The sequence below is a fragment of the Tetrao urogallus genome (genome assembly GCF_951394365.1).
Source record: "Tetrao urogallus genome assembly, chromosome: 14".
NCBI lineage: Eukaryota > Metazoa > Chordata > Aves > Galliformes > Phasianidae > Tetrao > Tetrao urogallus.
In genome coordinates this window covers 9,891,605-9,914,882 of record NC_136827.1, presented here as the reverse complement: position 1 = coordinate 9,914,882, position 23,278 = coordinate 9,891,605, and the positions used below count along the sequence as shown (strand labels likewise).

Here is a 23,278-nt window from a genome sequence, read left to right as displayed (position 1 = left end):
AATATCACACAAAGAACAGCCTTTTGCAACTAAACAACGAGATTAGTCTGCACAACTAAGACCTACAGCAGTAGACAAGACAAGACTATCCATGTGTTCAAAGTAGTATTGCTCTTTCAGCTCTGCAAACATTCAAAGAAAAACATGACATCAGTATTGAGCCCAGTCACCTCCAGTCCAGAAGAGATGTATGCTGTAAGTGCCACAGCAGCACCCAAACCAAACAAAGGCAAAGGAAATGGACACCACCAAGAGCTGGGTAACTCTAGGCAAGAACAAACAACACAATCATCTGAATAGCTCAAGAAATACTAAGGTTTCATGCTGTTTCATCAGCAAAAAAAGCCAAAAACAGGACTGAATCTGGCCTTAAACCTAGTCCCCCAGTCACAAAGGAGATTTACACAGTAAGTACTTTACCCCAGTGCATGTTACTACAGCCATACAGACCCCACATTCGTAGGCCAGTAGCAAGCAGCCCGGTAGATACTGCATAGCCTGATTTCTTCCATGCATGCATTACCAATGCTAATAAACAAAGACCTCATTTCACAAGGATTTTATTTTCTTGTAATAAACAAAAAAAATCATACACATTGAAGACATGACACAGACAATAAATTAACATCAAATAAGAGATTGATTCCCAAGGTGCAAGTGACTGGTGGCAATAACTGCTCAGTTGAGTGGGAGATTTTCAATATCTGGCAGTGCTGTTGAAGCTTACGATGAAGCAGAGCCACAAAATACAGTTCTTCAGAGGGTACAGCAGATGGCCAAGTGAGCCAATCCTGCCTCACCCTCATGGATGGATGGCTGGAGCAGGCAGACACTGCAGAGCACAACTGTTACCTTAAGCCAACTCTGTGAGAAGTCCTCGTAACAGAAGAGCTTCAAACGCTCTCCCCACTACAGAAAGCCTGCTTCTGGCTGAGGGCACTCTGCAACACAATCATGATGTCAAGGAAGAGGATGCCTGGTTGCCACAGGACAGGTAACGATCACACAGCAACGCTGCCTACAGCGCACAAGGGGACTGGATGGTAGCTAGGAGGTCCTCCCACTATTCATCAAAGTGTTAACTGTCTGTACTACTGAGTGAAGGAATTCTTCATCTTCCACTCTGCCTTCAGCGAGCCCTGCAAAACCTATTTAATGCTGATGAAACAAAACAAAAAAATGGCTGCATTTGAGAAGTGCCACTGATGTCTAATACACTTCTATACATGGTTCACACAAGATGCTAGAACAAAAACAATCAAGGCAGAGTGCCACAACTACTGTATGTCTGTTGTCTAGGACAGGCCAGGACAGCGTTGTTTTGCACACAGAAAAGATCATATGGCTCAAGCCACACCAGCTCTGGTCATTCCCACCATTTTTAGAGGAACCTGAAGACTTGGAAGAGAAACAATTCCTCCTTATTACTGTCAGGTCCCGTTAGATTCTGCTCTCTGCCTTTCTAACAAGAGCATCTTAGAGCAGACAGTGCTTCTGAAATTAAACCAGGAACAAGTACTAGGTGAACTATGAGGTGACAACAGAAGTGAGCTGCACATTTAAAGCAGACTTATCACATGGCCAGAGTAGCTTTCCTCCTGGCATATAGTGGTCCAGTTTTGGGTCCTTTCTTGTTTTCACCATTTTCTGTTGGTGTTCTGTAAACAACAGACAGAACCATGGTCCTCTTGAGGGTACTTCAGCACTGAGCATGACAAGACAGACTACAGGCAGACAAGCCAGCCTACTGCACACTACATGCAGTCCTCTCCCACAGAAATCAGTTCCAGGTTTTACTGCAGCACAGTGACAGGGAAGCACGTCTCCAAGTGCTGCAGAGCACATAGGACTAGTGTAGTACAGCAGAGAAGATGATTTACATGGTTTAGTATGAGTGCAAGAGTTTTTCCAAGACCAATTCAGGCCTGAATTCAGGACAGTCACAGTTGTTTCCTTTTCTGAGATGGAGAGCTGGAAAGGAGATATTCCTATTTTACTGCAGCACGATGGGTCAGGAAAGCAGAGCTTAAGATACCCTGTAGCCCACTGAAGACACCAGAACCACTCTTCCTAGAATCCAGTTGGAGTGAGCACATTCAGATCCCGAGGTTTGATATTATGGGAATGCGAAGATTGTTTCCTCCCTTCTGTGACTGGAATGTCCATTTTGGGTGGCTTGAAGGTGACTGGATCCTCTGTCATTCTAGTAGCCTGAGCACGCATCAGCTCCATTGGGGATGGCTTCTGAGCACCCTTATAAGATTGGATGGTAAAGCCTCCTGATGAAAAAAAAATCCCAATTAAAAGCTACAAAAACTAGCTGTGTCATTTTTCTACTCCCACCAGTACAGAGCATTGTACCACTGACAGCCAGATCTGCTGGAAGCCTACACAGTGCCAACCAGCCTCATGTCATCTAAAAGTTAGTCCACATCAAGGAGTGACACTTCCAGTTCTGGTTCCACCAGGCAGCCAAGAAAGCAGAAGAGCAAAAAAGCTGTTACCTTCACACTGCTTTTGGCACAGGTCCTGATATGAACAGCACACATTCCCAAGGTGAACAGAAATAGCTGGCAGTTTTGCTCTTTAACAATTCTCCCCTAGCTCTGGCAGGGCAGACTTCAGAGGACATACCTGGATCATTGGTGGACTTCTGGATGGCTTTGGGTCCAAAAAAACTCCACCTTTCAGATGGCAACCTGTCTCCACCAGCTTCCATGGCAACAAAGTCTGGGGCAGTGATAGAAGCTGAAGATCCCTGACTAAACCAACCCCTAGAGGAACAAAAAAAAAATCACTGAGATATAAAGAGAATCAATACTTCAGGCGGCATCAGTGCGCCAGGAAATGTATATGTAGTTACCAGGAGCATGTTAAATAGATTTGCTACCAAGCAGGATGAAGATAGGCATGTTTAAGTTCCGTAACCTTTCAATACATTCAGATAATACAAACATACAGCAATTCCATGGATTTCACCCCTTGGACAGTCCCTCATCCCCACCTCAACAAGCTGCAGGAAAGCAGAGGAAGTGATCTGACAGAAACAGCATACCTGCTTTTATGCTTGGGAGAGGAGTGGGGAGTACTGCTTGGAGTGGACTGAGCAGAAGATGTTTGTTTGTCATCTTTTGTCATTTCGCCACTCTGCATTTTTAGTTTCTGTTAGGAAAGGCAAGAGAAGCACAAGCAACATCTTAAGTACAGGGCATAACAAACAAAGGTAGTTTTACTGTCAAAACTGAAATTAATTAACTCACCTCAAGCTACACACAGTATTGCAGTACTTGCACATACACGTTAAGCTTCCTTCCAAGTCACATACAAGCATTTCAGAAGTCCACTATGCTCAAGACATACTTCAAGCTACAGTAAGATAACATAACTCACTCTCCAGCTTAGAGTCTTATCAACAGCAGCACATTGCTTCAACACCAGCATTCACAGGAAGGTGCTTACATTGCAGCAGAGCTAGCTTACCAGGCACAGAACTGCTGGCTGCAGGGTGACAAGTCTCAGTGTCACAGCAGCCACTTGTCTAGAGCAAGAGCTTTCAGTCCCCTAAGCTCTGCAATGAAGGGGAGACCAGCCCTTCTACAGAAATCTAGGAGAAGGAGACCCTGAGAAGTGACCCACAAAAGAAGATGAAAGCCCTGCTCTTAGAACACCAAGTTGAGCTGCATTTAAAAAGCACGTTCAGTAAAAAAAATAATCATGAGAGGGGTGCACATGAGCCAGGCTATTACGACTCATGCAGATGGTACAAACTGAACCTCAGAGAAGTCACTTGAAGGGCAGTTATATTTCAAACACTGACGACACAGGCACCTTCTCTGAACATTTCCTGCAGCCATCCAGGCCTCGCTAACGCAATTCACTGTTATTCAAACTTTGACCTTGCAGGAGAACACTTGGATGGCTCACTGCCGACCTGCAACTGCATGATTCCTGTGGGTAACTGAGCTCACCAGAAACACAGTAATCGAGCACCTCCATCTTATTTCCAGTTAGAAGCAATTTCAATTTCATTTTCCAGTGTCCACACTAGAAACGCGAGGTTTACAAGTGCTCCACTTCTTGTTTCAAGGCTTGTTTCAAGAAACAGGCAACCCACACAGAACAGCACTTGTTTTGAAACTTTTCAATGGCACTGCAAAATTAGTTCAGCCTGAAGTCAAATAGAAGCTCAGACCTCCAACATCACTGTCCAAGCACACAGGAACTCCTGGATTCATTACAAGAGTCAAACGAGGCTTGGCATCACTCAAGCACCAGTGAACAGAGCTTTAAATTCAGATCCTTCACTGCTTAACCACTACAAACATGTGATGAAGTACTTAAGTACTTTGCATCTTAAACACTGGAGGAAAGTAGCAGAGGAAGAGATGAAGGTAGTTCTAGACTAAGAAAATAAGCTTCAACCTGGAAGCTATGAATAGGACCTTTAAAATTCTCAAAACAAGCACATTAAGTTTAGATGTCAAAGGCCTTCTCTGCCCTGCCCACACATTAGTGGTGCTCAGCACAGTAAGATCTGGGAGTGCTTCACACATCTAACAAACAGCTATGCTCTAAATTACATTTGCATAGAAGAAAAATGCTCAGGATAACTTCAATTTCTCTTTCTATTAAAGAGATCTCTCCCAGTTCTTAGACAGAATCATATTAGAGACCAGTGCTTGATGTCAAAACCTGCCCTCAAAGCCCAGAAGGCATTTCTGTAAGCTATCCCTAGAGAGACAACACTAAGACAAAACAGTTCACTGAAGTACTGCAGGGCACCATTAAAAGGTACAGCAAGAAACTGGATTCTGTACAGAGATGCCACCAACTGGAAAACAGTGATAATCTGACGTTACTGTGGAATTCTGCAGTTTCCAGAAAAGCTCCAAAACTACAAAGGCTAATGCTAGCTTCAAGATTTCAGAGGTTAATCTCCCTATACAATAAACTCAAAGCTTCCAGAGTAAGCAATTGAAGCACAGCTCTAGCAGCACACTCCAAAAGCGACGTTGCAGACAAGCGCTGGGCTACACAACCTGCAGGAACAGCCAAAGCAAAACAAGTCTTACGTGCACCGCCTCAGCCACTCGGTGGTACTTCGTCTCCTCTGCAGTGAGGCCTTTGTGGGGGGTGTAGCCAGCATCTCTCAACCCTGCCTGCTGCTCAAAGCGCTGGATGCTCTCCTGAGTCTGCTCTGCAACCAACAAGAGCACATGTTTGCAGAGAAGAACCCCGCTGACAGTTGTAGCAAACAAAGACAACTGAAGTGACCAAGAGGCAGACATTTCATCATTTGTATCTGTGTATCACAGAACCATCGAGCTTGGAAAAGACCTTCAAGACCGTCCAGTCCAACCGCCCACCTACCAGTTCTATCCAGAGTGCACTGGAAAATTATCCTGAGGCACAGGGCTAAGTGACTCAGATAAGCAGTGATCTGTCCCAAATCAGAGGACGTATTGCAAAATGCATCATCAGTAATTAAACTCACCTTGCCCAACAAGCTGCACCACTGCTAATTACAGCATCCTAAATTTAGGAGACCCCAATAAGAATATTTTAAGTACCCAAAAATATTTTAAGTACCCTCCTAGATTTGGGGTTTTTTCCCCCCCAAAGAAAAAAGCCACATCTTCTGAAATGCTGCCCACACTGATCTGACACAGACTTGGAGAACAGGGGTAAAGATTCCCACAGCAGTTCTGCGCGAGGTGAAACAAGCTACTTCAGCCAAGCACGGTCAGCAGCCAGCATGCTGACACAGCTTCAGCTCTTGAAAAATGAGCACTGTTTTTGCTATCAGCATTGGAAATTTACTCACTGGGAGATCTAAAATCAAAGTTGCTGGAAAAAGCTTGAAGTCTTCTTTAAAAGAGAAGAGTTCCACATTAAAGTTACTTGCAGGGATAGTGCATTGTGTATGAGAAATCTAGAGGCTATTTGCCTATTTATTCACAATTCATTAACAGCTTGGAGTTCCTAACTTCTTACTGCACAGGAATATTTTTAGGCTATTATGCTTTTACCTAGGTTAGCTCTGTGCCATTGGACTAGAACAGAAGCTGTTTTCCAGCAGAAAGTTCCTATTCCTGGACATTATTTTCCAATACCTGCCAGTTAATTTTGAGCCAAGTCAGAAACAAGTGTAAGCCTATTTCAAAATGCTGATCTAAACGTGTCTAGGAGCCTTTCAAAGCACTGGTAATAGGAAAAAAGTTAATCCCAGATGTTAAGAGAGGCAACAGGCACAGGGCAATACGTGATTAATTCCCCTTGTTGCAAAAGAGACTGTGCTCTCTGTAAACATGACTGACCCAGTTAGATTTTAAACCTTCATGATTTACAAGGTTTGTTTGTAAAGCATTACTGTTAGCAAGACACCTGCTGCTATCACCAGCAATGCCACAGAGCGCTCCATTAGCTCGGTATGTCAACTGTCCACACCTCTTCAGTTAGTTGCAGAGCTCTACCCATCCCCTGAAAACAGCAAGTTAATAAGAAACATACAGTAGCAGCAGCACCAGGCTGCAGCAGTGTGGTGTGGACTGCAGCACCCTATCAGCACTGAACATTCCCTGCACTCCCCCTCATCACACAGCTTACAGCACCTGGCAAGACAGAGGCTGTAAACAGGGCCTATTCTTTAATTTCTTGCTTCCTGCTAGAGCATCCTCTATAAACCTCCCACACCTTAAGATCAGAGCAGTAAGAATCCACAAAGCACCCAGGAGCTCTGGCAGTTACCTCGAGGCAATGACAGACCATTCATGTGCCCACACCCCATTAATCACCACGGTACAGAACAGCGAGCTCTTACTTGTAATGAGAGAGTTCATGATGATATGAGTGGCCTTGGCCTTCACCACAGGTACCTTATTCACACTTTCGGTGGAAGATGAAGGAGTTATGACAGGTGCATTCATGTTAGCATCCCCTTCTTCAATCTGTGCAGAAGAAGCAGGGCACTTTAGATCAGGAACTATCACAGCTCTTTGTCATGATGCATCTCTAAGGGCTTGAATGAAACACCAGGGAGAACTGCTAGCCTTTATCCTACAGAAAAGTCCACATGCTGTTCTAGCCTTAGCCCAGGAACGCTTAAGGCCTGAATATTATTCTTAGCAGCAAACAAGTGATTGCAACCCAACATGTCAGAACACACTGAGCTCAGAGCCAGCAATTTGCTACATTTAGTACAAAGCAGTTCAACAGAAAAGAAACTAGAACGTATCTATTTCCATCTGCATAACTGCAAATTGGACTGCAAGGTCAGCAGGGCAAGAGCACTGTTCACAGACGGCGCAGAAGCACCTGTATGTACACAGCAGTCACACACTGCTGTCTGATGGTTAGCTTTTATTTTCTCCTCATTTCTTATTCTTTCAGTTTCTTACTGAAAGGAACCAAAGCTGCACTGCTGACAGTGAGATCCCAGCAATGAAGCAGACAGTGAATGCCAGAAAACAAGGAGCCTGCTGGCACAGACTGCCTCCTCCTAACATAGGGGCTGCTGTTCCCTGACCACAGCACTTGATTTTTGTGCCAAACCACAGCTCCTGGGCTTCTTCCACAAGAAAGACGGTAAAACGAAGCGTAAAGTAGAGGTTAAGCTCAAAGGAATGCAAGGTTATTCCGCTTCTGCTCAAGCACATTCCAAACCTTCTAAACGTAAGAGCTAGCCCTGCACTCGAAGCATCCCCAAAGTCATTTGCTCTGGTTAAATTACATTCAGCTGGAGCCCAAAGCGTGCTTCGGTCACAAGTTCCCCCGCTGGCCAGCGGCCCCTCGAACACAGGGCCGCCCAGACGGAGCGCGGAGCCGCTCTCAGCCCACAGCCGTGCCGAGCAGCAGCGGCCGGGCAGCGCGTACCTTGGCGAGCTCCTGGTACTTGCGCTCGGGGATGACGGGCTGCTTCCACAGCACGTTGGCGCACAAGTCGGCGGGCGGCGGCGTCATGGGCGCCGTGTCCTCCAGGGCGTCGTCGTAGCTGAAGGCCCTCCGCGGCACGCCCAGCGGCAGCGACATCCTGCCGGGCAGCGCCCCGCCGCGCCGCTCCAGCGCTGCGAACAGAGAGGCCGGCAGCGCTCAGCTCGGCGCCCGAGCCCGACCCGGGCCGCCGCGCAGCGCGGAGAGGGCCTTACCGGGGGCGTCCGGCTGCCGGGCGCTCATGGCGGCGCTGCGGTCCGCGGCGAGGCGGGACCGGCGGGATCAGCGGGACTGGCGGGCCGGCGCGGCGGGAGGCGCGGGGCGGAGCGGTGGCGCCATGTCACGGCACGGGAACGCGCCACCACCGCCTCCCGAGGCGATACGTGAGTGGGCCCGCCCCCTCGCGGGAGAGCCTTTATAGGCGGCCGGTCTCGCGAGATTCGGCTGTGTGCGCGGGGCATGCCGGGAGATGTAGTCGGGAACGTGGTGGGACTGAGGGGACTAGGAGCATCGGCTCTGCGCAGCCAGTCATAGAATGGTCTGGGTTGAAAAGGACCGCAATGATCGTCCAGCTTCAAGCCCCCTGCTATGTGCAGGGTTGCCAACCACCAGACCAGGCTGCCCAGAGCCACATCCAGCCTGGCTTGAACGCCTCCAGGGATGGAGCATCCACAGCCTCCTAGGCAACCTGACCTCGCATTCGAGGCTGCGTGGCCTGGGGCAGCCCCAGCTGGGTGTAAAGAGTTATAGGCGTGTCCTGCCGCGGGCATCGTGGCCACCACAGCCCCGTCCTCCACCACTATACGAGCCCTGCCCGTTCCACTTAGCACCACTGGGGAGGCTCCAGACCCCACTGCCTGCCTCCCTCTTCCATAGAATCACAGAATTGCTGGGCTGGAGGGGACCTCAAAACCCACCCTGCCTCAACCCTGCCGAGTGCTGGCTGTCCCCCACCGGATCAGGCTGTGCAGGGCCCCATCCCACCTGGCCCTGACCACCTCGAGCTGCTCCAGTTGCGAATTTCTTCCTAAAGTCTCACCTAAGCCTCTTTTAGTTTAATGCCATTCCCTCTTGTCCTACTACACCATGTAAAAAAGTCGGTTCCTCCTCCCCTCTTGCTTATAAGGTCCGTTCAAGGACCTACCAACCCTCCCCCTTCCTCTCTCCCTTTCTCTCCACCCCCCGGGGTCGGAGCGGCCCCTTTAAGCGCGGCGCTGACGCCGGGGGCGGGCACATCTGGCCATACATCTGGCTGCCTCGCACGCTGCCAGTGCCGGTACCGGTACCGCATGGCTCCGACCGGCGTCCTGCGCAACCTGACGCTGGTCCTGGGAGCCGCCGTGGTGGTGCTGGGCTCTCTGCTCTTCATCGCCTGGAAGCTCTACTTCCGCGGCACCGAGCCCGCGGGCACCTGGGACAGCTGGGAGCTGCGGGAGCTGCAGGAGCGAGACCCGGCTGGTAGCACGGTAAGGGGATCCAACCCGCCGCCCCTCGGCCCGGGGGCACAGCGGCGGGGCTGTCCTTCGCTGGGATCCCCATGGGGATGGGGAAGGGGACGGGGCGGGGGCGGTGGCCGGAACCCGCCGGTTTGGGAATGGATGTGTGGGATCTGGGGGCCGGTGGGACCCTTTGCTTCAGTCCGACTCCCAAGCAGCCTCACTCTGTCCTGCTGCTCACAGGCGGTGTGGAAGCAGGTGCTGGTGCTGGGGCTGGACGGCGCAGGGAAGAGCAGCGTCCTGCACTACATCTGCAGCCAGAAGGCCAGGACACGCATCCCACCCACACTGGGCTTCAATTCTGCCCAGCTGCGCGTCGGGGGGCTGGAGATGGACCTGCTGGAGGGTAAGGCAGGCCCCTCTTTCCCCATGGGGACACAGCATTCCCCCACACTGGCACTGACGCTGCCCATCTCCCACAGTGGGTGGCAGCTACAACCTGCGGGCGTATTGGCCGCTCTACCTGAGCGATGCCCACGTGCTGGTGTTCGTGGTGGACTCGGTGGACAGGTCACGCCTGCTGACCGCACGCCAGGAGCTGCACACGCTGCTGGCTGAGGAGCCCCGGCTGCCGCTGGTTGTGCTGGCCAACAAACAGGTGGGTGCCTCCCAGCGCTGACTGCAGCCAAACCAACCCTCCTGAGGGCCTCAAGGGCAAATCCTTATGACCCAAATCCCCCGGCTTTTGCAAAACCTGCACTCTCAGTGCCCACATCCTCCAGACATTATCACAAGCGTGGGCGCTGCTCCTCTTGCCCCAGCAAAGAAGTTTCAGGAGTGCAGCACGCAGAAACTCAAAGGGGAAATCCATTGCCCAGGCAGACGGCCAAGCGCATGCCTGCTGCTGTTTCCCATTCGGTTCCGCTGCAAGAGCAAGCAATCCCTGCTAAGGCTGCACGGCCGGACGGGTTCTTGCCAACCGGCAACCGGCTCAGCAGACACTGTGCTGCTCCCCGCCCATGGGCTTGTGGCCACACCACCCTCTTCAGCCAGCTCCTCTCTGCCCACAGGATAAGAGTGATGCCCTAAGCACGGAGGAGCTGCGGGAGGAGCTGGCCCTGCACTTGCTCAGCGGGCAGCGGGAGCTCTTCCTCCTGCCCACCAGTGCAACGTGGGCTAGTCTGAGCACGGCCACCAGCGTCCTGCACGTGAAGAGCCTGCTGGTCACTCTGCTGTCCCAGCCCTGAGCGGACAGGCTCCCACTGGGATGGAGGGAACTGCTGGAGCTGGGACTGCGCCCTGCGATGTTTGGGGTTGGGCTGACACATGGCTGCATGCAGGATGTGAGCAGTGGGCTCTGCTCTCTGCCACAGGGAGAAGGCAGATGCATCCCCCAGTTCAGGGCAGCAAAAGCACAGGGCAGAGCCCTGCACCTTACACAGCAGCCCCACAGAATACTGAACAAATGGGGCTGAACCCAGCTTGCTGTCCGGATGGAAACCCGTAAGGTGGGCATGAGGTGCAGAGCAGTGTGAAACCATAAGGAAGCTCTTGGAAAGCTGAAGCAATCCTTCCCCTGCTGTTATGGCAGCGGGGTCTGGATTCATGATGCCCCTGCCCCCTGCAGGGCACCCTGGAGCTGATGTGGCTGATGCAGCCCCCTCCCTGCTCACACAGGAAGAGATGAGCCCACAGTGCTTACCCAGGGGAAGAATCAGCCCCTCTGCCTGCAGCAGAGTTCTCGGCTTTCCTGCGGATGAAGGCCACGTGGGCTCTCCTTCCTGACAAACACACCAAGCCACGTGATGCTGCCCTGTAGCCCAGGCTGGTCTGATGCACAGCCATAGGCAGGAGCCCCTCACCTGAGCTGGGCACAGCTTGCCCTTCCCCAAGCAAGGGGAGTATTTTAAGTATTTAAAAGCCTGTTGAGCAGAGATGAAAGCAGGTACCTGGCACCCTGCTCTGCTTCCCCTGCTTCATCCTGAACAGGGGATATGAGTGTGCTGCTTGCTCTGCTGCCTGTTCCATCCTTGTCTCAGGAGCTGCAGAAAGCCCTGTCTGCAGGAGAAAAGGCTACTTCATCAGGACAAAGGACTGGGCCCTTGGAAACTGACAGGGGAAATGGGGAAGCACTTGGGGTAAGGAAATACATGCCAGCTGGTCTCTGCTGTGAAACCTTTTATACAGTTGCTCCTTCCTCTTATGAATAAATGAGGCTGATGACTCGGCTCTGTTCTCTGGCTCCTTGCAGTAAAGGGGCCATCAGCCCAGGCTCCCCGAACTGGAGGCAAAGAGGTTGCTTTGGGGGAAGCAGCCCCTGCTGCTTACAAGGAAATCAGCAAGGGCTCTGCCTACCCCCTGCAGTCCCCAGCCCCACACCCACAGAGGGTAATGCATATCTGCTGCCTGTGTACTACACGTCAGTGCCAGGAGCTCTACAGGAATGGAAGCCCACAGGCAAAACATTCCCACCAGCATGAAGCAGTAATTTATTTTAACAAGGTGGAAAAAGCGCTGGCTTGCACTCAGAAAAAAGGGAGTGGCATGGCACATTCAGTCTGCATGCCACAAGCCTCAGTCAAGAGTCTTTTGTGCCTGCTTATAACTCTGTCTAATGAAGGTCCTTCCTCCATCACCAGAAGCTTTGCACAGCTCAGCCTACCCAGAAGCCACAGCCGACAAGTGACAGTCACCTGCCTGTGGTTCAGAAACGGTGCACCAAGTCTGTGCTTGCAGGCAAACTGGAGGACAAAAAGGGGCAGTCACTGCACATCCATCTTCTCCTGCTTGAGTGATGCAACAAAATCCTTGTACTCCTCAGGATAAAAATTTTTGTACACACCGATCTTCCTCTTGATCTGTTTGGGAGTGTCCTGGTAGTAGTTCTTTTCATCACGAGCCATTTCCTGTGACAAAGCCGAGAATACATCAGAGGAACAGCAAACACGGATCTGCACGGCCACGCTCCAGGCAGGCTGCAGCCGGTGCCTGCTAGGTTCTGGCTGAGGTTCAAAGCACTATTTCCCCTTAGAAATCAGCTGACCACAAACCAAGATCCAGGGCAGGGATGTGTGGCAACTCTCACCATGCAGAAGAGCCAGAAGCGAGCTGTTCCTTGCTTTGAGGCACCCAGTGCTTACCTTGTAGTTCTCCCCATGGTTCTGTATCATGTACCGCACATAGTCAATGAGGTCTCTTGAGAGCGTATTTGACTTCTTCTCAGGAAGACTGGCCTCAAATTCCATCTCTAGGCAGAAGGTAGAGGCACTGTGATGCAGGCAGGCAGGGGAGGGAGGGAAGCAGCACCTCCCTGAGTTGAGCCTCTGCAGCACAGCTCTGTGCCTGCATGCTGCACTGCTGCCCAGCACAACCGAGCAGGAAAATGAATGAGACAGTGAGGAAAATGAACGAATGCTGCAGGCACGCAGCCCTGCAGCTCACACTGTGAGGAAGGAGTGGAGATGCTGCCGCCCCTGCTGTGGTGTGTGACTGCTAAAGCACTGCTGTTGTACTTAAAGTAGGGCAGCCACAGATTCTTGTCTCACTGGTGTGGGACATCACTGAGTTTGGACTCAGAATTACAAGATGCCCACTGAGGCAGCAGGTGGAAAAAGGCAGCACAGGAGAGAAAGGAAACTCACAGGACAGGACAGGCTGGGCAGAAAAGCTGTTTTTGTTCCAGCTCAGCTCCAGCCTGGCTGGGAACCTGCTGTGCACACTCACAAGCCTTCATAGAATCACAGAATGGCCAGGGTTGGAAGGGACCTCAAGGATCATGAATCTCCAACCCCCCTGCCACATGCACGGCCACCAACCGCCACGTTTAATGCTAAACCAGGCTGCCCAGGGCCCCATCCAATCTGGCCTTGAACATCTCCAAGGACGGAGCATCCACAACCTCTCTGGGCAGCCTGTTCCAGTAATGGCCTTAAAACTGCATCAGAGTTTGTATGAGAACTAACAGCTTTCCCGACCCGAGCCCCTCACAGCGCAGCACTGACCGCTCAGGACGTAGGGCTTCCGCACCAGCATCTTCTCCTGCTCCTGTCCATCACTCTCCGTCTCCATCCTCTGCATTGAGAGAAAAAGCACCTCGAGAAAAGTGCGTTTGGAGAGGGCTGCCAACACGTTACTTCCGCAGATCTGAAAGGCCTACGGACCGGGACATCTCCCACGTCTAAAATAAAGCTTTTTTTCCCGTATTTCCCCATTTAGCTCAGACCACAGACGCGCCCACGAGAGCCCGTCCCGCCCGCGCTCACCTGCAGACGCCTCTTGGCGATGGGGACGGCCTTGTTGGGGTCCCCGGCCAGGCCCATCTCGGCCAGGTTCTGCGCCACCGACTTGGTCGCGTCCCACGCATGGCGGATGTGTGAGCTGCACGGGGACAGGCACGGCTTAGGGGCTGCGATCACCGCCCCGCGCGGTGCGTACGCACCCCCCGGACCCGCGCAGACCGCGCCCCCGGCCCTCACCACTCGATGCGCGGCGCGGCCTTGCGCCTGGCGCTGCGGTACAGCCGCTTGCGGTTGAGGCCGTAAGCGAACTTTTGCCGCCGGTTCTTCCCTTTGGCCTTCGGCATGGCTGCCCCACGCCGCCGTCGGGCCGCACCGCTGGGCCGGGCCTCGCCGCGAGGCACCACGGGAAGCGGAGTCCCGCGTGAGGGAACAGCCGCGGTGCCGCCCCGGCCGCGAACTACAGCTCCCGGCACACCCCGCGGCGGGGTCACGTGGCTCTGCCGGGAGCCGGCCTACGGCGGGCGGGAAGGGTTGCACAGTTCGCTGTCCCCGCGGCCACAGCCATGGCGGCCGGCTCTCCCCCGCCCTTGGAGCCCATCCCGATGCCGGTGTACCGCGATGAGGGCTTCGCGGACAAGTTCCGGCGCAAGACGCGCGAGAACCCGCTGGTGCCCCTCGGTGAGGGCCCGGAAGGGCGCTAAGCCCCGGCAGCCGGGGGTGGGCGCTGCTCCCTGCGGGGCTTCGGGGAGACGGGGGCAGGGGGGGACTGGGGCTGGGACGGACTCGTCTCAGTGTCCGTCCGTCCCCCACAGGCTGTCTCTGCACCCTGGGCGTGCTGACCTACGGCCTCATCAGCTTCAAGAGGGGCAACACGCGCCACTCGCAGCTGATGATGCGGGCGCGGGTCATGGCTCAGGGCTTCACCATCGCGGCTCTGCTGGGCGGCATGGTGGCCACCGCCCTCAAGGCCAGAAACTGAGCGCGAGGAGCGGCACGGCTGGAGGACGGGCGCTGCCGGCGGACGTGAGACGGCCGCGGTGCGTTGGAGCCGGTGTCGGAGATACTGCGCGTCACATAGCGTCGAAGTGTGGCTAATATACCTCTGCTGATAACCTCACGTTTGGGCTGCGGTGATTCTTTGATTCCCTGAGATCTCCCGTGTCTGCTGTCACCGCCTGCTGAAATTGGCTCCTCTGTTGCTTGGTGGTGCCTCTCCACACCGAGGTGTGGCTTTAATCAGACTATGTAAAAGCAGTTGAGAAATGCATTGCTTGGGTGGGAAGGAATGGCTCCATTTGTGGCTTGATCCGGGCAGGGCAGAGTTCATAATCAGTGCATGAGTTATTTGGGGAGAAGGTGCAATCCGTCCAGCTGCAGCCGGTGAGTAACAAAGTGAATTGCAGCAAAGGTGCTGAGCAATACGGGATTGCAGAGCACTGCGGAGTCAAGAAAGTCTGCAGTGCGAGAGGAGTGGGCGCTGCTGCCTCTGGGCTGTGGTTAGGTCATAAGTAGGACACGAGGTGTAACACCTGTGCAAACAGTGTGGGAATTTGGGCTCCCGAACAGACTGCGTTCTCCAGAACGCACTGATATTTGGCTGCTTTTACTGAAAGGTCACTTCTGCACAACTTGCTGCATTGCATGAGTTGGGACCAACTGCTGGGCAAGATCCCATTCCCAGAAGGAGCTGTTTCCCTCAGTTTGGCAAACATCTTCACAGGTGGCCCTGAGTGCCACGGTTTACATTATTTCCCAGCACCAAGGGAACCCACACAGCCCGCTGTGGGGAATGTGTCCAGGCTGCTCTTCACTTTCTTCATTAGCTGCTTTGTAAATCTTTCCCAGAAGCTTTGCTGCCAGCCTGGACAACTGTGGGCAGGGTGTGTGTGGAGGAACTGCTGTGCAGACTTGTGAGCTTGGCCCATTGGCAAAGCCGTTTGCAGCCAAAGACAGGAGTTCCACAGGACAGGAAGCTGCTTGGATGGCTGCTGTGGTGCAGGAGGCTCAGGAGCAGCTTGCCCAAGTCTGCTCAGCATGTCTGGGTAAGCACACATGCCTGTGGTCAGAGCACAGCAGCTACACTCTCATCCTGCTGCTGCTGCTTGTCTCAGCTCAGAGCAAACCGTGTAGCCCTAGGATGTGGTTCTACAGCACTGTCCTTTCTGCAGGCTTTGCAGGTATGGATTCTCCTAAGTGCACATGCTGAAGGATAAAGACAACAGCGCCTTGTAGGGTCAGTTTGGAGATGTCGGTTTATTGTAACAGGTGATTTGAACAGTCACATATACCAAAGCCAAAGGGATGTAGAACAGCAGTGGGCACTGCTCCCCAAGATGCCCTGCCCAACATAGGGTGCATGGCAGCCAGGGGACTGCAGAGCCTGGCTACCTGCGAGGACTGCAGGCCCAGAGCGCAGCCAGAGGCTCTTCTATCTGCTCTGCAAAGAAAGGCAGATACAGGCAGCCAGATCCCTGGGTCCATCCTGCACCACAGCAGAGATGCCTATATGTGCTGCAGTGCAGGGACACAGAGGAGGAGTGATCAGCCATACAGACAAGGGGCACGATTCCAGCACAAAACACAATTATTCCTACACACCCATTCCCTTTTCCAGCCCACTACCAAAGATGACAGCATTCTCCAGGCCTGTCAGGCAGCTGTAGAGCTACTGCTGTGCCTATGCAGCAAGAGGGCAGACAACCTTGATTTGTGGAGCTGTCACTGCAAAAGAGCTGTATGTACTGAATTTACTGGTGGAGCAGGGCTCTGCAGCAAAACTTTGACAAATGGTTTATGCTCTCTGCTCCATGTCCTCTCAGACTGTTGCTGCAGGCCCTTCCCCAATCCACAACAGGCCGGTCCTAGAGCACAAGCTCACAGAAGCTGCTCTGCTGCAAGGTGTAAGCAGACCTTATCAACACTCCTACAGCTAACCAGTTCTGCAGGTTTCCAGGGCTGGGGCTCAGAGCCAGAGAGGCTGGTGCCAGTCCTGCCAAGCGAGGAGAGAAAGCAGGTGTTTGGGCTGGAAAGTTCACCTGATGAGGCAATGAGCAGGACCTGCAACTTGCCATGCAGCCTTTGGTGTGCAAATCCAGTGGCACGTGGGCCAAACTGAAGCCACAGAGCAGCTGTCCAGCTGCAGACAGATGTGTGATTTGTTCTCCAGGGACAGCAAAAGCCGTAGGACCAAACCTCTGCCTAATCCTGTTATGGGCCTCTGGGTGAGGGAGCTGGAGGTTTGACGTGTCCCACAGCAGCTGGACCTTGCCACCTGCTTCCCTACAGCCATACAGCCTCCAGCTGCCTCCCTCGAAGTAGGAGAAGGCACAAAACAGAGCCAAGGGCCCCCAAAGCTGAGCACTCCATCTTCCCAACAGCCAGTGGCCTTGTAGGAGGGTCAAGAAGCTTCCTGCATGCTTGTCCTGTGGCCTCTTTTCAGCACCCTGCACCACAGAGCTGTCTGCCAAGAGCAGCCCCACAGACAGCCGGGATATCAACACTGCAACTGCCAGCTTTTTGGGATGCATGGCCAGGTCAAGTGCCCACACTCATCCCTCTGTCCCCACCAGCCCTGTGGCATCATGCTGCTGCCATGCTCCCTGTAGGATCTTGTGTTGTGGAGATGAGTTTAGGCTGTTGCTCAACCCCAACCCTACAGCCAGTTCTGCTCTAAAACCCCCACAGGAGGGCAGAAAGGAACCAAGGTCCCCCCAGTATCTCTGCCCCAGGGTTAGGACCCAATCCCAGACAAAGGGCTGTCATGCCACAGGCAGGAGGTGGGCAAGTTTGCTCTGAGTGCAGCCCTGGATGAGATGGAGGACACCGAGTAGGAGGTGTTCTCCTTCTCACCCTGCCAGGCAGCTGGGCGTGCCTCTGGCTGGAGGCTCCTCTGCTAACTCAGCTCTGCCACCCAGTGTCGCTTCCCAGGGAAATGCCACAGTAATAAATAAGTGTAAAAAGAGACCAATGAACCTTTTAAGCAAAGGAAAACCATGGGGAGAGTTACAACCATTGATTTGAGCACAGCCAAGGTGCACACCAGAGACCAGAGGGTAGGCAGGGCATAGGCCCCTTGTGTGGGCTGACCCCGTGAAGCCATCTGCCTTGGTGAGCAGCAAGGCAAGGGGAAGGGCCTTGCCCTGCTGCACTCCTGGCTGTGCCAGATGGCAGCTAGCGGGACAGGGGTGTCTGTTTGAGGGAGATGAGCACCGAGCGCATCCGTGAGACATCCTTGCTTTGCTTGCTGCTCTTAGGGTTGAAGTCGCAGAGCTGGGCCACCTTCTCCCACTCTGAGCCTGGGGTTTCCTCCTTGGACTCCTTCAGGAATGCTTCCTCCGAGGCCCTGCAAACATGTTGAGGGTTGGGTTGTCACTGGCAGAACTCTTTCCGAGAAGACCCTCCCCTCTGGGAACCCATCGTGTCCCCATTTCCTGTCTCACTGCTCCAGACAATGAACTCAGCATCCTCTAGGATCCAGAGACCTGGGATGGTCAAGGCTGCTGCTGGCTGCACTCACCTAAGACAACGTTCATCCAGAAGCAGGGGGGCGTCCGCCTGCTCTCAAGACTTCTCCACCCCCAGGACACTCCCTTAAAAGCCCTAAACTACACAGCTTTGTCTCTTAAACCAGCTCCACCGGGGGGGCAATTTCAAGAGCTCTGCTTGCTTCCTAAGCATTTGGAGGTGCTCAGCTGAAGCATTCCCCCTCTGGAATCTCACCAGGGCCCAGCACCTCCCAGCATCCCCCCTTTCCTTGACTGGGCAGCCAAAGTGCTGAGGCAAGGACCCCAGACCGTGCAGGGCAGAATATGGTCTGTAAGACACACATACACATAGCCAATCACATCGGCGTCCGGCTGCTGGTAAAAGGCTTTGTCAGCGATCCTAGCCCCGAGGCACAGACAGAGAGAGAACGCAGAGCAGACAGGCAGGCAGAGGGTTAGAAAGAGAGAAACAGAGTGGGGGTTAGCATCCTCCCACAGACCCATTCATCATGCCACACACAGCATCAGAAAAACCTGCCAGCAACAACAGGGCTGCATAGCTTCCCAACCCCTCCCACACATGGGACAGGAGTCCCTCAAATCCCACTGTGTTCCCCCAGCCTTCAGCTGGGACCAGAGCAGTTCTGAAGGGCCACCAGAGCTTCCCGGAGTACTGGGGCATGGTCTGGCAAAGCCCTGCCTCTGCAAGGCTGGGTCCACTGTGGAGACAGAGCTCCCTGGTTACTACAGGAAGGCACATCTAGGTGCAACAGCTGCTCCCACTGAGCCCTGCCAGTCTCAACCCTAGAGGCCATGCAACATACCTGTTGTTTGCTCGGTTCTTCTCCATTTGCTCATTCTGACGCAGGTTCCACTCCTCCAGGTCCTTTTTGGCCTTCTCACGCCATTCCTGCTCGGTCACTTTCGATGCTGCATCTAAGACCAGGGTGAGACAGACCCCATCAGACAGACTGGCACCCACTGACACCCCAGACTTGTTCCCAGCCCCCACTAGAACATTCTCTGAAAGGTGTCACTGCCTCCACAGACAGATTTTTGGTGGGGGCACCCACTTGGCATGAGACAAAAGGCACATCTTGGGTGCAGCAGGATCACCATTAGGCAAGGGATCCCAAGGACCTCAATCACCACGTCCTGTGGTGCAACTAGCGTGGCCACACACAGCCCTGGGTCTCACCCAGCTCCTCCAGGCGCTTCTTCTGCTCCTCCCTCCATTTGCGGATGCTCTCAGGTTCCTGGGTCAGCCGATCAGCCTTGGCTATGGCTGCGTAGGCATCTGTGGGGCCGTTGGACTCCTGCAGGATGCAAACACCTCGCCATTAGCATCAGCTCCTCACACAGCCCGGCCCAGCCTTCTCAGGGGGCTGACAACACTGAACAGGACTCCAGGCTCCCAGCACCAAGACAAGCCAAGATATGTAGAGTTGGTGACAGCCCAGTACAGTTGTCAGTGCTCCAAAGCAGTGCTCTAACTGTGGTTCCAGCCCCAAGAATGAGTGCCATCTTAGGCTGGGCCTCAACAGACAGAACGAGCCCAAGTGAGGCAGGGCCCATGAGAACACCACCCTCTGCTACAGCCCACAAGCAGGAGCCTCTTGTGGTTCTCCAAGCTGAGCAGCCTGCACAGCTCCCACCAGGCCCTGCATCATGCTCTGTGCCACATCAGCACCTTTCCTAAAACTTTCTGCTGGCTGACATGGAGCTAAGCAAGGGGATTATGGCTCTTCTCCAAGATCCACAATCTAATTAAGTCTATCCCATCTCTGATGTGATTATCATCCCATAGACTAGGCACAGACAATGCATAGGAGGCTCGTCAGGAGCTGGCACAGCTTCTCCTGTACCCTGCACAGCTTGGCTGCAGGCTCCCAGATGGAGGGAGATGAGACCCATGCAGGTGTCCCCCTGAAACACCCTCAGCCATGAGGAAAGCAAGTTTAATGAGAGATGCTGCTGGACTTGGTAGCAAGGCTACAGCCATGTGTTAGCAGAGCAAGTGCCTCTGGAAACCCTGTCCTGGATCTGGACTGTCAGAAGATGTTCTCAAACACCCCTGAGGGCCTCCAGGAGATTTCCAGGCTGGAAAAAGAGGGGTTTGTAGAGAATGGAGGGTTTGCAATCTTCCCTTAGAGCTCAGGCACTCCTTCTGAGCACAGGCCACCTACAAACAGATTTGGGGCAGGATCTGAACCAGCATAATTCAGTCTCAAAGTCTCCAACTAATAAACTCTGGGCCATGGCAGACGGACCATATCTTGTCTTTCAAGCATAGGTGAGAAAGAGGAGTCAGGGATCCACCATGAGACCCAGACTTTTCAAGGAGCACCAGCTTTTCTGGAGCTGAAGAGCACGAGCAATCCCAAAGGCAGAGCAGTTGCATGCTGGCCCCACACCCACCTAATCATTCTTGGTACCACCGGGCCAGAACATGGGCCTGAGCTCTCACCTGAAAAACATCTCCATTGACAGTGGCTCCTCCATTCTGGAAACCAGCTAGAAAAATAAGGAAGAGAAAAAAACTGTGGCAACTGAAGTGATCCCAGAGGAGCTGGGGTTCGTGAGACAGAAACAAGCCAGTTCCTTGGGGATGCAGATGTGCCATTTACAACCCAACACACCTATCCACAACAGACTCACATATATGGGTCACAGACTAAAGACCCTATGCTGTTCCAAGCAATGGATACCAGCAGAGCTGTGTGCTGGAGCTCAAGTTGGGGCTAGCAAGATTCCAGTATCTAGAGAAGGACTCCTTCCCAACATACTTGGCCCTGTCCAGTTCTAGCAGTTCCCAAATCCCCTTGGCCTCACACAGCCTGTCCAGGATAGCCATGGGAAGAAGACAGCGTGCTGCTCTGCAGTCCAGAGCCATTCACCCAACAAATCCTCCCTGAGCTGCTGCTGCTGCTGCAGAGAATGTGATGTGTGGAGACTCCTTGCCATTCCTGAGGCCAGGCTGTGGTCGCCCATCCATGGAGGGATTTGGTCAGCACCTTTTTCCCAGACAAAACTTCCAGGGCACTTTATGTCTTTACAGTGTTTTCACTGCTTTTTTTTTTTTTTTTTTTTTTTTTTAATAATCTTTTCAGAAGATTAGGGAAACTCCTCCAGGCACAGAGCTGGACATCATGTTCTGGCTATAGGAAAACAACTCGACCAACTTCAGCTCTGCAAAAGGCAGCAGCTGCTTCCCTCAGCACACAGATGGGTGACCCAGAAGCTGTCAGCCGAGTGCCCAGCAGAGGCAAAACTGCTCTATGCCTGCGGCAGGAATGCAACACTGCCAGGGACAAAGCTCACAGCAACAGTGCAGCACACTTTCCTCCCTCTCAGCCTCAAGAGCTGCATACTGATGCCTTGCATGTGGCCCTCTGCCGCTGGGCAAAGAGGCTTTAACAAAAGCAGAATCCAGGCCCTGAGCTCTCCTCAGTGATGACCATGCTCAACCACAGGGCCTCTGCTGGCCATCTGGCTGCAGGCACACGCAGCCTCAGCACAGCTCTAGCGTACCTCAAGGGAGCACTGTCCCCACGGTGCTCACCCTGCAGCTCCAACTAAATCCAGCTCCAGCCTGCCTGACTGCATTTAGCATTGAGGCTGTCAGCAGCTCTCTGGGCCCAGATCTGACTCTGCGGCTCTGTAAGTAGAGAGGTGAAAAAACCACCATTTTACAGACAGGCCAAAGAGACCCTGGGGGCCTGCCTGCATCAGAAGCAAGAGGGCAGTGGTATCCCTCTGTCCGTGTGGATAACAGATCTCTGAGTGCCTATTATCAACTGAAGCCCCTAAAAGCAGGGCTGGGGCTCACGTGGAGGCTTGAGATCAGGATTAACACCTTCTACCTGCTGAGCCTAGGACCATGACATCCACAATGAAAAAGCTTTCCATTCTGCACCCCAAAGAGCTCTCCTTCTATGAGTGCAGTGTAGAGGCCACCCAGCTGACCACGGATACCTGCATCCTACCTCAGTGTCCCTCATGATACCCCAGCTGGGGGCACTGAGGCAGGGACATGGGGGCTCTGTCTGACCCATGGAAACTAGCCTGAGGAAGAACTGCCCTATAGCTGGTAATCCCACGCTCAGGAGTTAACCCTCATTCCAGAAACCCCAACACTTTTGGGACCAAGCACAGACCCCAGAGAGCCCTTGTTGGGGTCTAACCCACAGGGGATCCTGTTTGCCCATTGCTGTAGGAACCAGCACACGCCAGGGGTACAATCCATGCCACGAGGAACCCCAAAGACAGCCGAGGGGCAGCCTTGAGGGACCCCCTTCGGGGGAACCTCAAAGACCGGAGAGATCCTCTGCCCTGTGAGTAACGGCACAGGGGGCAGCCTGGGGGCACAGCCCCGCTTTAAACCCCGTCCCCCATCCCGTGCCCACGGAGGAGGCCCCGCCCGGCGCTGCGCGGCGCTCACCCGGCTCCGGCGGGGCCGCCTGCCCTGCGGGGGCGGAGGCCGAGTCGCCGTCGGCGGGCCCGAAGCCTTCGTCGTTCTCGATGCCCGCGATCTCGCTTTCCTGCTGGGCCAGGAAGGCGGCGGCCGGGTCCTCCTCGGTGCCGGCGCCCTCGGACGAGGAGAAGAAGCCGAAGTCGTCGGCCATGGCCCGCCCGCTCGGTTCGGCTCGGCCCGGGCGGAGCTGTCACTGCGGCGGCGGCGGGCGGGGCGACGGCGCTGACATCACGGAGGAGCGGCCCCGCTTCCCTCCTCCCCTTTCCCTGCCCACCGCTCTCGGCGGCGCCGGCTCGGCCTTTCCTCGGGCTGTGGGAGCCGGGGGTGCCGCCACAGCCCCTGAGCTCGGGGCCGGCCGAGGCCCCACCGGGTTCCGTACGCTCGGAGCCCCGCGGCACAGGCGGCTGGTGGCCGCCATCTTGGTGGGGGCTCCGCCTCCGCCATCTTGGGTGGGGCCAACGCCCGCAGACGAGGGAGTGGGTAGAACCGGCCCGGGGAGCGCCGGCGGGCCGCCCCGCTGCCGGACCGGCACGTTGCTGCTGGGGGGCTCCGCACCGCGTCTTGGCCTGGCCCCGCTCCCGTGCCTACAGACGCAGGCGGCTGCCACTCTCGGCCGTCTCCGGAAATAGCCGAACGGTTCTTTCGGGACCCTTCGTGTACCAATAGGGATCGTCAAGCACGCGGTCCCCGTGAATGGGTTTCGGGTATTTCCGGAGA

At 54.1% G+C, this 23,278-nt stretch overlaps 5 protein-coding genes across 8 annotated transcripts; 2 read left to right on the top strand and 3 right to left on the bottom strand.

The window, feature by feature from the left end:
• Window positions 1-2,070: 2,070 nt before the first annotated feature.
• Window positions 2,071-8,172, bottom strand: KIAA1191 (the record flags this gene model as incomplete). Its single annotated transcript, XM_079542389.1, has 7 exons — window positions 2,071-2,279; window positions 2,635-2,774; window positions 3,056-3,162; window positions 5,073-5,197; window positions 6,821-6,947; window positions 7,873-8,063; window positions 8,145-8,172. The coding sequence occupies 7 exons, from the start codon at window positions 8,170-8,172 to the stop codon at window positions 2,071-2,073; spliced, it is 927 nt and encodes a 308-aa protein (XP_079398515.1).
• Window positions 8,173-9,218: 1,046 nt separating this feature from the next.
• On the top strand, window positions 9,219-10,612 carry ARL10 (ARF like GTPase 10; the record flags this gene model as incomplete). The annotated part of the gene is made up of 4 exons (XM_079542169.1): window positions 9,219-9,395; window positions 9,609-9,771; window positions 9,848-10,023; window positions 10,436-10,612. 4 exons carry the CDS (start codon window positions 9,219-9,221, stop codon window positions 10,610-10,612), a joined length of 693 nt encoding a protein of 230 aa, XP_079398295.1.
• Window positions 10,613-12,127: 1,515 nt separating this feature from the next.
• Window positions 12,128-13,947, bottom strand: NOP16 (NOP16 nucleolar protein; the record flags this gene model as incomplete). The annotated part of the gene is made up of 5 exons (XM_079542495.1): window positions 12,128-12,271; window positions 12,506-12,612; window positions 13,367-13,436; window positions 13,628-13,742; window positions 13,841-13,947. The coding sequence occupies 5 exons, from the start codon at window positions 13,945-13,947 to the stop codon at window positions 12,128-12,130; spliced, it is 543 nt and encodes a 180-aa protein (XP_079398621.1).
• Window positions 13,948-14,166: 219 nt separating this feature from the next.
• HIGD2A (HIG1 hypoxia inducible domain family member 2A) lies at window positions 14,167-14,703 on the top strand (the record flags this gene model as incomplete). Its single annotated transcript, XM_079542167.1, has 2 exons — window positions 14,167-14,281; window positions 14,416-14,703. 2 exons carry the CDS (start codon window positions 14,167-14,169, stop codon window positions 14,580-14,582), a joined length of 282 nt encoding a protein of 93 aa, XP_079398293.1. The 3' UTR covers window positions 14,583-14,703.
• A 2,955-nt stretch (window positions 14,704-17,658) lies between these two features.
• On the bottom strand, window positions 17,659-22,712 carry CLTB (clathrin light chain B; the record flags this gene model as incomplete). Of its 4 annotated transcripts, none has more annotated exons than XM_079542546.1 (6): window positions 17,659-17,945; window positions 18,434-18,487; window positions 18,912-19,023; window positions 19,286-19,403; window positions 20,555-20,590; window positions 22,494-22,712. In XM_079542546.1, the coding sequence occupies 6 exons, from the start codon at window positions 22,710-22,712 to the stop codon at window positions 17,774-17,776; spliced, it is 711 nt and encodes a 236-aa protein (XP_079398672.1). In that variant the 3' UTR covers window positions 17,659-17,773. The 4 variants fall into 4 exon arrangements, with proteins under 4 accessions (XP_079398672.1, XP_079398673.1, XP_079398674.1 ...); XM_079542547.1 differs by having other exon boundaries at window positions 20,555-20,601; window positions 22,529-22,712; XM_079542548.1 differs by lacking the exon at window positions 18,434-18,487.
• Between the last annotated feature and the right edge of the window lie 566 nt (window positions 22,713-23,278).